A 13371-nucleotide genomic window follows, 5' to 3' on the forward strand; every position below is an offset into this window, starting at 1 on the left:
GTAGAAATATTTCCATGTTTGAGTTCCATCTAGTGCTATACGAATTTAGCTAGGAAGGTTGGTGTGAAGAATCACGTTCAAGGCTCAGACATGAAGAGGTTTAAAGTTGTGTAACCCAAGAAAAGTCAGAAATGAATCTTCGGTAACAACCGGTGAGATCTAAGATTTTTACGAATACAAGTCCGAGTTGGTAGAGTTTCCTGATTACATGTGGCTTGATTTCAAGATTGATTGTAATGCCTTGACCATTAACATCATGGTCTAGAAAATTGGACTTCGTTCAACAGAAATTCTCACTCGGAGAATTTGGTATAGAGTTGCTCTTTTCTCAAAAGTTCGAGCGTAAGATGGTGATGTTGTTCGTTTTCCTTCTTTACTTGAATAAGTTAAGATGTCATCTATAAATACGATAACAGATTAGTCTATATGAATTTGCATACGCGGTTCAAGAGGTTTATGGATACGGGCGAGCCCTAAATAAATCAAACGGTACTAAGAGAGATTTACAACTAACGTTGCGAGTTCGGAAAGTGGCTTAGGAGGCATCGTCTCACTTAACCCCCAATTGATGATAACCGGAACGGAGGTCGATTTGGAACATACGGGATTCGTGCAAATAATCATGAGGTCATGGATGCGAGGGAGAGGGTATCGGTTTCCAACCGAAAATTTCTTAGTTCACAATAATCTATACATAAATGTAGGGCAACAATTTCTCCTTAATGAATAGGTTTTGAGTTCCTTAGTTCTATTGGTGTCGAGTTCAATTTCTTAACGTATATCCTCCGATAATATTTATAGGCACACAATATTTTTCCGTTGGTCGCTTAAATCGCCTAAATAGTATCTAGGGGAAAAGATGGAAGGTAATGAGTACAAGTCAAAGTCTTGGTTGTAAAACGTCTAGCGGTAATCGAATCGAACAAGTATGAAGTATACGGTTTGTTGTGAAGAAACGTACCCGTGACTAGTCCATCGTCGTCTCGGGCATCCTAGGTGTCGATGTTGAAAGTTCAATGGCGTGCGTTGGGGTTGATTTCTTCTTTGGGCACACATTCCTAAAATGACCCAGTTGGCCACACTCAAAGCATGCACCCGTCCTGTGTGCGTTGGGCACCCTTCGAGCGACGGTAACGGTACCCTTACAGACATGGGCCACATGGCCACTTCTTTGACACTTGACGCAAAATGGTTTGCCACATTCACCAAAATGATGTTTGCGACACTTGTTACAGTGAGGTAGGGTTCCGGCATACCCCTTCTTGCCGCCGGGGGTGAAAGGCTTCTTGGAGATGTTGTTATTGTTGTGGTTGCTTGGTTGCGAGGCTTCCCATTTTCTTTTGTTGTTACCCGGGTGGTTCTCGACCATTCGTACCGGTGCTTCCATTTCATTCACCGTTTCTAAAGTTTGGTGGGCCTTTGTTAAAGCCTCTTGTAGGTTAGTGGGTTGGGATGCCATTACCCCGTGTTGAATGCTCTTAGGGAGGCCATCCATGTAAAGTTCGACTCTTAGGGATTCGGGAGTCATGAGATTTGGACACATTGAGACTAGTTCGGTAAACCGTTGATTATAAGCTCCGAGGTCATTCCCGACCGTTCTTAAATTCCTTAGCCCTTGCTCGAGCCTTCGAGTCTCATCGCGCGGGAAGTATTCGGTGATCATTCTTTCTCTTAATTCGGTCCAAGAGAGTGTAAGGGCTTCATCGATACCCACTGATTGTACATACGTGTTCCACCATGAGAGAGCGATACCGGTAAGAGTGAGGGTGGAAAACTTGACCTTATCTTGGTCCTGACAACCGCTTATGCTAAAAACGGATTCTGTTTGTTCAAACCATCGGGTGAGAGTAACAGGTCCCCCGGTTCCATCGAAAGTGGGAGGATTGTACTTCATGAAGTTCTTGTAGGAGCAACCTTCGATTGAATTACCGGCTCCATGATTGTTGTTGTTAGAAAAGTGATTGGCCACGGCCGTACCCACGGCGGTGGTTATCATTCGTTGAAGAGCTTGTTCTAGAGTTTCGAGAGGAGTGTTGTGTTGACCTTGGTGAGCCATTGTTCCTTCATGAGACAAGAATATCGTTGGTTAGTATTTTCAACAATACTAACCGTGGCATGGAATAAGGATAGAGAGAAAATTTTCCTTGACTCGCCTTAAATTCTCTATGTCATAATGTCGGAACGTCCATGTGAATCACCGTAATATAATCCCGGAAATTATATTACCCTGATTCTCATGTGCATTTAACATTACTTCATAAAGTCAAGGTGGCGCATCAACAAAATTTATCAACGTAAGATCAAGATCGAATACGAGTTAGATATGATAGAAGAGTTCGAGTATAAATGCACAATTAGTCAAATAATTCCTACTTCAGTCTATATGCCGGTTGTAGTCTAGATTCACCTATGTACCCTATGACTCGGGGTGGACACAAATGAACTCTAAATCCCTACAACCAAGGCTCTGATACCACTTGTAGCGACCCCGACAAATCGTCAAGTGACGGCGTCGTCTACGTGGGTCCCATTGCATGGTCATAAGTCTTTATGACAATGTTTGACCAAAATATGTCGCCTTCATTTCAAAATAAAGATTGTTTCCAAAGTTTACAAGAATTGTTCAACCAAAAGTTAAGTTACAAGGTTATAAGTACAAATGAAATCTAGGCGACACGGTTTAAAGTGAAGTCAAAAGACGCTCCATGAAATGCATGTATACTCGACATCCAATACAAGTATCAAATAGTGAGCGGAAGCATGTATCACATATCGTGCAAGACCTGAGAAAAACATAGAAATCTGTCAACGAAAACGTTGGTGAAATCATAGGTTTAAGTAAGTAAGTGAGTAAAAGTAAGTAAGTCGAACCACAAGGTTTGAAAAGTTGAAATAATAGTAATACATTCTAAAAGTTAATATTCACGAGCACCCAATTATCAAAGCTTAACATTCCGTCCGTTGAATACCCCATAAATTAGTGCTAGAACAACACTGTTTCCCGAAAATATATTTCATCCGTAGACGGTAGCGAACCGTCAAAGATGAGGGTTGTCAAACCCATATGGCCATATAACATAAGTTCTCGCTTACACCATCTGATGTAACTAATGATAATCGGATTGAGGATTTTCGTTCTAAACTCGTATGTAGAATGTTTGTTTTCCCGTTCTTGTGTTCACTTAGTTCAAAAGAATCGTTTATGTTTTCTCATCCCAAAAGTAAGTTCAAAAGAGTAAAAAGTGTGACTATGATCTCACCTTGAGTGCAAGAGTTAATAAAGTACTTCAACAAGTAGACGCGTGCAAAGACAAAGCTAGTCTTGACCTAAACATATAGGTTGTATCAATAACGGTAAACACAAACGGTCAAAGATGTTCAATTAGTCCTATGGCTCGTTACGACTCGATTAATATAGCATGTGAATCAATTTGTCAAGTTTCATGCACGATACAAGTAGTTAAGTATGTTAGAACGATTGTATAATCGTTTGGTTAAGTTTGACTAAAAGTCAAACTTGGTCAAAGTCAAAGTCAACGGGGTCGGGTCGGGTATCCGACAATTTTCCCAAGACGAGAAGTCATATAAGAGCTTAATAGTCAAGTTTCATGTTAAACAGAGTTTTAGTTAAGCGGAAACATTTTTGTGACATTTAAAAACAAAAGAGAGTGGCCTGGGGCTTTTGCGCGGCGCGCACTGGGTTGCGCGGCGCGCACCCAAGTGCAATTTCTGGTCAGAACTCAACCAAGAAGGCAAACATCTGGGATCTCTGATTCTGCGCGGCGCGCGGGTAAATGCGCGGCGCAATACCTGGGAATCATGCAGTTTGCAGAAAAATGGTCCAAGTCACGAACCAAAATACAATGTAACACATTTCATGCACCGAAAACACTTAAAACGCATAACCTATATCATTAGAAAGGTAATTTGACAAGGAAAACAACTAAGAACATTTCATCAAGCAATTCGTCACTAACAACAACCAAAAACCGCATTAAACGTTCATAATCAAAGTTTCAAGTTCTAAAACGCATTTTATGATTCGGGCAACCAATTTACATGTATGATATGCCGTTTCGAAGGTAATCATACACACATTGCAACAAAATTCTTATCTACAATATTTCATAGCATTTGGTGCATCAAAAGTTCATCTAAAGCTTATCAAACCCTAATCCAAGTTCACAAAATCACTAATCATGTTCTTGGAGTTTCCTTAATCAACCTATACATCAAAATGAAGCTAATGATACTAGTAACACTTTTAAAACATGCACTTTAACAATCTAACAACATTTGATCATCCAAAATCAAGGATTTAGCAAGTAATTTTTATATTCAAGCTAGTTACACCAAAAACAACAAATCGAGCATACAAATTACATACACGACATCACAATGAGCCATAGACACTAATTGACACACTTTTAAGTCAAGAACATGAATTTAAAGAAATCTAGTGATTTTAGAAAGTTACCCAAATTTGATGAAATCGGTATGGAATCGAAGAGGAAGATGCAAGGATTCCAAATATGTAATTTGTTTGGATTGAAGCTTGATCGATTTGAAATGGATGATGATTTCCTTTTTGAAGGATTGAGAGAAAATGGAGAAGTATGAAAAGAAATTGGAAAAGAAATGAAAAAGAAAGATGGGGAGGAGGTTGACTAGTCAAAGTGCTAGTCACCTCTTTGTCTTTTTGGCAAAACTAGTCCCTCTAGTTTGTAGTCGGGTGCGGGAATTAACCGAACGAATATTTTGAATTACACGGGAGTACGGGAGACGTTATAATCCAATAACGAAAATATTTTAAGAATGTAGCTAATGGAGGATACGAATCGAGATACAGAGGATATTAAATAATAAAATAAAAAAAAAATAAAAAAAAAAAGACGGCGTTAAAAATAATTTAACGGAAAAATGCGGGATGTTACAAAAGCATATCTTTCTTTTTATGTTTAACCAAAGCACTTGAGGTTAGTGTATCTATGAGAAATGACCCCGCTTTGTATTTTAAGTGTTGACATGGCAAGATTTTGTTTTTTTGTTTTTTTTTTCCTTTCAAAAATAAGTAAAACTCATATAGATACGAGTTCGTTTTTCTTTGGAAAACGCCTTCAACAGTGAATACAAATTAAATAAACCGGAGAAAATGGGAAGCTCGCACCTAGAAAACAATTAACTTAAAGAAAACTATTTATAAGCGAGTCGTATTGCTTGTATGAAGATACAAAGTCTAGAAAAGAACACAAAGAAAACTAAGTAAAAGTAATTGAAAATATGAGTTGTATATGTGTTAAAAGGTTAGTATGATGGTGGGTGACACAAAGAAAGTGCCCCCTTGGTTAAGAAACACTACCCTAAAAAATGGGAGGTAATTAGCAAGTCTCTGTTTTTAATCAAAAGGTATGATTGCTTGCTAAATAAGAGCCTTGAAATGTGCAAGATTAATAGGACTTCTGAAAGGAGTTAAATATGCAACTTGAACGATGAACAAATATGTTAAGGATTAATATAGTAATAGATCAAAGTTATTGATTGATTGATTGTAACCATACATTCAATTAAATTCAGAATTTTTATGCCGATCATCGCTGTATTTGTTTTCAAATTCAACTTTAACCTTTAAGTGCATCAAATGCACTAGGCATTTGTAATTTTGTATATCATTCCAAGATATTCTAGTAATAGGGCATATGATATACTTATCGGAATTCTTAAGTTAAAACCTAACTAGTAACATAAGTCAGGTTCATAATTAATATTTGTTATTATTTTGTTGCTTTTCAAAAAAACAAAACATTCAAAATTAAAGTTAATTTTTAAATCCTTATAATTAAAGAATATATATATATATATATATATATATATATATATATATATATATATATATATATATATATATATATAGTAGAGAGATCAAATGATAACTTTTTTAGTGTGAGAACACTGAGAATTAAAAAATACACCAAAATACACTGAAATTCGAGCAAAAAAAAGTGGCGGGCGAGCAGAAAACAACGAATTCGAGCAAAAATAGGGAAATTCGAGAAAAAAAAAGTGGGCGAACAAAAAATTGATAGTCGAACAAAAAAAAGGCGGTAGAACAAATATATGTTCTACATTTTTGAAATTCGAACAAAAAAATGTAGAACACATGATAGTTGAACAAAAAAAATGGCGGGAGAACAAAAATGTGTTTTATATTTTTGAAATTCGAACAAAAAAATGTAGAACACATGCTAGTCGAACAAAAATGTGTTCTACATTTTTAAAATTCGAAAAAAAAATATTTGCTCGATTATGATTTTTTTGTTCGTCCATGTTTTATATTTTTGCTTGAATTTCTTTTTTTTGCTCGTCCACGCACCTTTTTTGCTCGAATTTTAGTGTATTTGGAGTTCATAGAGTTCTCATACTAAAAAAGTTCTCACCGGATCCTCTATATATATATATATATATATATATATATATATATATATATATATATATATATATATATAAGGGCAGGATTAATGAGGAAGTAACCAATCGGGGGAAGCGGAGGGAAGCAATTTTTTTTTTCGTTTTATTTGGAAAATTTTTTTCGGCATCAAGATCACACGAAAATATGAACATTTAGAAAAGACACTTCGTGATGAATGTTATTATTTAGGCGGGAAAACGATCGACAAAAATAACATTCAAGATAATATTATTCATGAAGAATGTGAACGTTTTTTTTTCTTCATATTTTGTGAAGTAAAATTTAGCCCGATTTAGAGTTTAGGGTTTAGGGTTTGGTGTTTTGGGTTTATTCCATAAAAAAACTCAATCTAAATCCTAAATCTAAACCCTAAACCCTAAATTTCTAAACCCTAATATCTACACCCTATAAACCCTAATATCTAAAACCTCAACATACGCTCGAAAAACACGATAATTGTTATATATTACTTTTTCGAGCGTTTTCCCGCCAAAATAAAAACATTTATCACAAAGTGTCTTTATTAAATGTTCATATTTTCATCCAATCTATAATGTTCGTGAACAAAGTTTTTTCAAAAAACGAAAAAAAAACGTTTTTACTTCCCCCCACTTCTCCCCGATTAGTTACTTCCCTCTTGATCCTAACACCATCTATAGTTTCTATTAAAATCCTACAATGATGATGTCATTATTAGGGTAATTCCTTTGTTAAGAAAAAATTCTAAAAGAAAAATAAAAAAATCTAAGCTCTATAAGTGATGTCATTAATCTAATTAATTAATGACTAATTAAATTACATCTACTATTTATTTATTTTATGTTTTTCGAGAAAAAAATTCACTCTCATTAATTATTATTATATTATTATTCAAATTCAAATATAAGTTCTCTTTACGAGATTAATTACGTTATATATGTATACGAAATGACACGTCTCAATAAAAGGTTCTAATGTAGGTTTTTATGGCAAAGAAAATAGTAATTGTGATGAAAAATTGGAAGATGATGGTGAGAGAATAAATGTAGTTTATTTATTCCGACTAAGTTAAGTACATCAATGTGTTTGTAAAAACAACGAGAAGTTTCTTAGTCGGAATCCGTTGGATCATTAAATTAAATGACTTTAGCGTTTAAATTTACTTAATACCTAAAATATACTATTAAACTGTTTCGTTTAAACAAACTCGTGGTTCCACGGGTCATTTCACTAGTATATATATATATATATATATATATATATATATATATATATATATATATATATATATATATATAGGCATGATCAATGGGGAAGTAACCAATCGGGGAGATGCAAAATTTATTTTTTTCTTTTTTTGGGAAAATTTTTTTCAGACATCAAGACCACACGAAAATATAAACATTTAAAAAAGACACTTTGTGATGAATGTTATTATTTAGGTGGGAAAACGATTGACAAAAATAACATTCAAGATAATATTGATCGTGAAAAATAATTTAGCCCGACTTAGAATTTAGGATTTAGAGTTTAGTGTTTTGTAAAGTAAATCTTTCTATACATATTTGGTTATCATTACATCTAAATTTACTACTATCAATATATATTCTACATGAAGCAACTTTTAATTTGTGTGATGAACAATACGTCAAACAGAAAATTCCTTTATTCCTGAACGTATCTAATTAATTTATTTCAAATTACACAACATATGACATTTTAGCCACTCATTCATATGCAGATCTCTTTAGTTAATTAGACAACACTACATACCCATATTTTATATCATATTTTTTTGCCAAAAACTCTTAAGAAAAAGAAAAAATCAGCTTTTAGAAAAAGTGTTGGAGTGAATAATAATATATGAAGAATTAATACCCAAATAATTTGTCAAATTCTTTTAAAATTAATAATAATTAATAATAATAATAATAATAATAATAATAATAACTAATATAATAATCATTATTTAATAACGGTACGCTGACAAGTGTACACGTCTTATTTTGTTAAATATTTTTGAATGTCAAGAAATAGTAATAACTAGTGAAATGACCCGTGAAATCACCGGATTATTTAAGCGAAACAGTTTAATAATAAGTTTTAGGTATTAAATGAACGTAAATGCTAAAGTCATTAAGTTTAATGACTCGTGGAACCACAGATTCTGACTAAAAAACTTGTCATTTTTACAAATATATTAATATACTTAACTTGGTCAAAATAAATGAAATACATTTATTCTCCCACTATTTTCTTTCAATTTTCATCACATTTATTATTTTTGCTATCATAAAAGCTATATTATAATAGTTTATTGACACATGTAAAACGTAATTAAACTCGTAAAGAGATCCATATTTGAATAATAATAATAATAATAATAATAATAATATAAGAATAATAAAGTTTGCTCTAAAATTGTGTATTTATATTTTTAATAATAATTATTAGTAATAACAAATGTCTCTTTAATTTTTTTTATTATAAACTAAAATAAAATTATTATATAAAGGTTATACAATATGCTTCAAAGTTTGTACATGTGTTCATGGGGTGTTTTATAAAAGATTGTACAATTTGTTTTAAGGTTTGTACATATGATCATGGATGTGTTTTATCATAAGGTCATACATAATGTTTCAAATATTGTACATATGGTCATGAGGGTGTTTACCATAAGGTTGTACATAATGCTTCAAATATTGTACAATATGGTCATGTGGGTATTTATCATAAGGGTGTACATAATGCTTCATATATTATACAATTTACATGTTAATTTTTTTATTAAAAATAATTTATTATTTTAGTGACATTATCATGAGGGGTTTAGAAATATTTTTTCTTTATTTTTGAATTTTTTTTTTTAAACTTAGATAATTTTTATTTATGACATTATCATTTTAAAAATTTGTAAATTATTTGTATGATTCTATAAGATAGTATTATACGGTCAATAACTAGCACTCTATCTTGGATCCGTAAGACCGTAACTTTATCAAACCAAAATACTTTTTGGTCTTTTGAACTTAGAAATGAAAAACAATTGAAGGGTTAGAATGTAAAGCAGAGTTTTTAAAGTTTAGGTTGGAAAGCTAGAGTGATTATATAGGGAAGGGAAATAAAAAAATTGTACGTGTCCACTCAAGATTAATGTATTCAAGCTTCTTTCCTTCTTACTTTCATATATAACTTTAAAATAAAGAAACATCACATATGTTTTAATAGATGTCCCACTACCTCAATCACTCAAGCTCCTATATAAAGCCCACACTCGACCATTTTATTTGCACCACTCATCAAACCAAGAGCTAAACAGAGAAACAAACTTAGACAAAAACTAAAGACAAAGAGAAATAGAATTTGTATCTATAGTTTTGTCTAAATCTCTTTGTCTGATTTTGAGCGTGTGAAGAAAAAAACAATAGAGAAGATGACTCCAGAGACACTTTCTCATATTGCTCTTGCATTCGGACTTCTTGGTATGCTTTACTCTCTGTATTTTCTTTCTCATTATTATATTTCATATTTAATTAATATTTATATTAGAATTATATGATTTAGAAAAATATCCATGCACGAAAATATAACATTACCATGCATGCTATGTTAAACATACACAAAATTATCATTTGAAGAATTATGTGGACATTTTTACTAACACTTTGGTTCATATATATGTTATAGGCAATGTTGTATCTTTCATGGTGTTTCTTTCCCCATTGTAAGTTCCCTTTCTTCATTACAAAATCTTACTTGCTAATATTTTTATATTAATAAACTAAGCTTGGATATATATTTATATTGTTGTTGTATAATTTGCAGACCAACTTTTTATAAAGTTTACAAAAAGAAGTCCACAGAAGGGTTTCAATCGGTGCCTTACGTCGTGGGTCTATTTAGCGCCATGCTTTGGATCTATTACGCATTGCTTAAAACCAATGTGATGCTTATCATCACCATTAACACTGTTGGGTGCTTCATTAACACTTTTTACATCATCGTCTACCTAATTTACGCACCAAAAAAGGCTAGGGTGAGTGATATATATAAGCAATACAATACAATACAATAAAAAATTCTTTATTATTTAAAAGAGTTATAACGAAAATATTTTGTATACAGATCGAATGCTTGAAGTTATTCACGTTGATGATAGTGGTTGGTTTTGGATTAATTGTTGGCCTAACTCAAGTTTTTGCTAAAGGAGCTAATCGTGTTGCGATTGTTGGATGGATTTGCCTTGTGTTCGCTCTTTGTGTTTTTGTTGCACCTTTGGGCGTTGTTGTAAGTAGATATTTTACATAATAATCATCATTCATCATAAAAATTATAACAGTAACAATATTTATTAATTAATTGGTATTATCTTGTTTTTTTTTTTTTAGAAACAAGTAATTAAAACAAAAAGTGTAGAGTACATGCCGATTTTACTATCAATAGCCCTCACTCTCAATGCTGTCACATGGTTTTTTTACGGTCTACTTCGTCAGGATATCAACATTGCGGTATGTTCTATTTTTATTAAAATTGAAATGTATAGAAAGGTTTAATTAAAATTATTTGTAACGATTTTATGTAGCTAACGAATTTCTTCTATATATATATATATTGCAGATACCTAACATACTTGGATTTGGATTTGGTATTGTGCAAATTATCCTTTACTTTGTGTACAAAAACAAGAAGCCAGTTAGCGACGAAAAAATATCATCAGGATTAGAAATAAAAACAATTGAAACCGAAGAAGAAAAAATCCCGGAAAATAAAGATCAAGAAATTATAGATGTTAAGAAGCTGAGCACTTTAATGTGTTCGATTCCAGTTGTCGCAAAGTTAAACGAGAACAACAATGATGCGGTTGATAATCATTTGGTTGTAGAACCACATGTGCCTAACTACACCATTGAAGTCGCGGCATGAGCTTGATCTATTGAGAATTAAATTTCGTCCGATTTGATGCATGGTTCGATCATACGATCTGATTAGTTGTTGTTTTTCGATCATTTAGATGATGATAAGTATCCAAGTTTAGGTTAATTAGCTAACCCCATGTTCTATTGTTTCTGTATCCAATTGAGTATCAAAATAAATACATGCATTCTATTTTATGTTTAACAATAGTATAATTGAGAAAGAAATAATAGTAATGTTAAGTTAAAACTCCAGTTGGCGCATAAGATTTTTTTTACATTAAATTTTAATAAATTTCTATCTATATATATTTTATTATCTTACAGCACAGAAAAACAGTATACGTGATAATATATTTTTTTTTGGGTAAGCAAGGAAACCCTCCTATGAACGAGCACATTGGCTCCCCCATAGAAGGTAAAACCTCGGGTAATCAAGCCCTCCGAGCGCGAGACCTGGTACCGGGTGAATTGCGCATTATGCGCACCCTCTTGTCACACTCCTTTTTTGAACAATTTGGCATAGCCAAGGATTGAACCCGGGTGGTGTGCTTCATTGGGCAACTCGGTGGCCACTCAGGCAAGCCTGGGTGGTTTAGTATACGTGAGAATATTATCAATTCTGTTTGTGATCGTTGTTCTGTATCGTTCTTTTTATTATTTTTTTAAAATAATATTAACAGGATAAAACTCTTTACCAAAAAAAACATTATCAACTAAAGCTTAGGAGTTCCAAGTATAATTAGAGAAAAATCCGCTATTAAAAAATGGATTATTGAGTTCGCATGTAATATGTCTAAATTGATTAAAAGGTTGAGTGTATATTTCAAAATAAAACGGGCAATTTCTTAACGTGTGTCTAGACATATCGATAGAGATTGCGATGACCTGCCAAACATTTGTTCATTCAATTTTGTTTTTCTATCAAATTTTGTATACAATCAATGTACTAATTAAATATGATTATGAAATTCTAATCATTAAAACACGTCTTATATAGATATAGATGTATATTCCACCATTTAAACAAGTAAAAACTATTTTCTCCATCCCATTTTACTTTTCACATAATCGTTTTTTTAAAGCAAATAAAAAAATGTTGTATGCTTAATCTAAGATAAATGTTGTATGCAATGACCACTATCAATCATGATGTTTTTTTCTTAATGGACCGACACGTCAATTTTTTCTCCCAATTTCCTTCACATTCTCTCCTCGTCACATTTTCATCACACACTACTATTACCCATCACACACTAATATCAACCATGACATATTTTCTATCCATCACATGATCATATCTTTTATAATTTAATATTATGTTTTTTTTTGTTTTTGCGAATATATTATTAATATTATTATTATTATTTCCGTTATTATTATTATTATCATAAATAATTAATTATTATTTATTATCATAAGTATTATTAAAATTAACACGTTACATTTCATAAATTACAACTCAAACGTTACAATTAATAAAAAATTAAAACTAAAACGTTACATTAATTAATTAAAGACGGCATAATTAAACTAAAACGCAATAAAACATCAAGTAAACAACATAGCAACTTAAGATAGAGCTATTCTTCGTCGAAATCGTCAAACGCATTTTTGTATTTCTTTTCGATCTTTGATCGATCTTTCATCAACACCTCGTATTTTTCGGGGGTCAAATCGGGTGTAACTGGATGGGTGAGAAACGTTAAATTATCCAACATTGTACGCGTCTTGGTTTTCTTGTATATATTCTCCATAGTCCGCCTTGTAGCATTTGCGGTTCTGAAAACTGATTGTTGGGCTTCCACCCTCGACAAACGTGAGGCCGAATTTGATGAGCCCGAACTCCTTTGACTCTTTGCACTTGCACGACCCCGTAGATGACGTAGAGGTTCCTCTTAGAATAGATTCTCAACCTGAGACGGATCTGTACCGAATGTTTGGTAAGGGTTACTGTACCTATCGGTTCCTCGATCGCTTTATCTTGTTCACGACCCCTCGAATGTTAAA

The 13371-nt window shown here is 32.6% G+C and overlaps 1 protein-coding gene across 1 annotated transcript; it reads left to right on the plus strand.

The window, feature by feature from the left end:
- The first annotated feature begins 9756 nt into the window (after nucleotides 1-9756).
- Nucleotides 9757-11569, plus strand: LOC139857867 (bidirectional sugar transporter SWEET9-like). Its single transcript, XM_071846712.1, has 6 exons — nucleotides 9757-9930; nucleotides 10136-10172; nucleotides 10274-10484; nucleotides 10574-10735; nucleotides 10837-10956; nucleotides 11066-11569. Exons 1-6 carry the CDS (start codon nucleotides 9882-9884, stop codon nucleotides 11369-11371), a joined length of 885 nt encoding a protein of 294 aa, XP_071702813.1. The 5' UTR covers nucleotides 9757-9881; the 3' UTR covers nucleotides 11372-11569.
- The last annotated feature ends 1802 nt before the right edge of the window (nucleotides 11570-13371 follow it).

The sequence above is a fragment of the Rutidosis leptorrhynchoides genome, chromosome 7, assembly GCF_046630445.1.
Source record: "Rutidosis leptorrhynchoides isolate AG116_Rl617_1_P2 chromosome 7, CSIRO_AGI_Rlap_v1, whole genome shotgun sequence".
In the NCBI taxonomy this organism is placed as follows: Eukaryota; Viridiplantae; Streptophyta; class Magnoliopsida; order Asterales; family Asteraceae; genus Rutidosis; species Rutidosis leptorrhynchoides.

Coding starts and splice junctions, on each gene's coding strand:
- LOC139857867 (XM_071846712.1), top strand. CDS start 9,882: ATGACTCCAGAGACACTTTCTCATATTGCTCTTGCATTCGGACTTCTT. Junction 9,931..10,135: donor TCTTGCATTCGGACTTCTTG/GTATGCTTTACT, acceptor TATATGTTATAG/GCAATGTTGTATCTTTCATG. Junction 10,736..10,836: donor TTGCACCTTTGGGCGTTGTT/GTAAGTAGATAT, acceptor TTTTTTTTTTAG/AAACAAGTAATTAAAACAAA.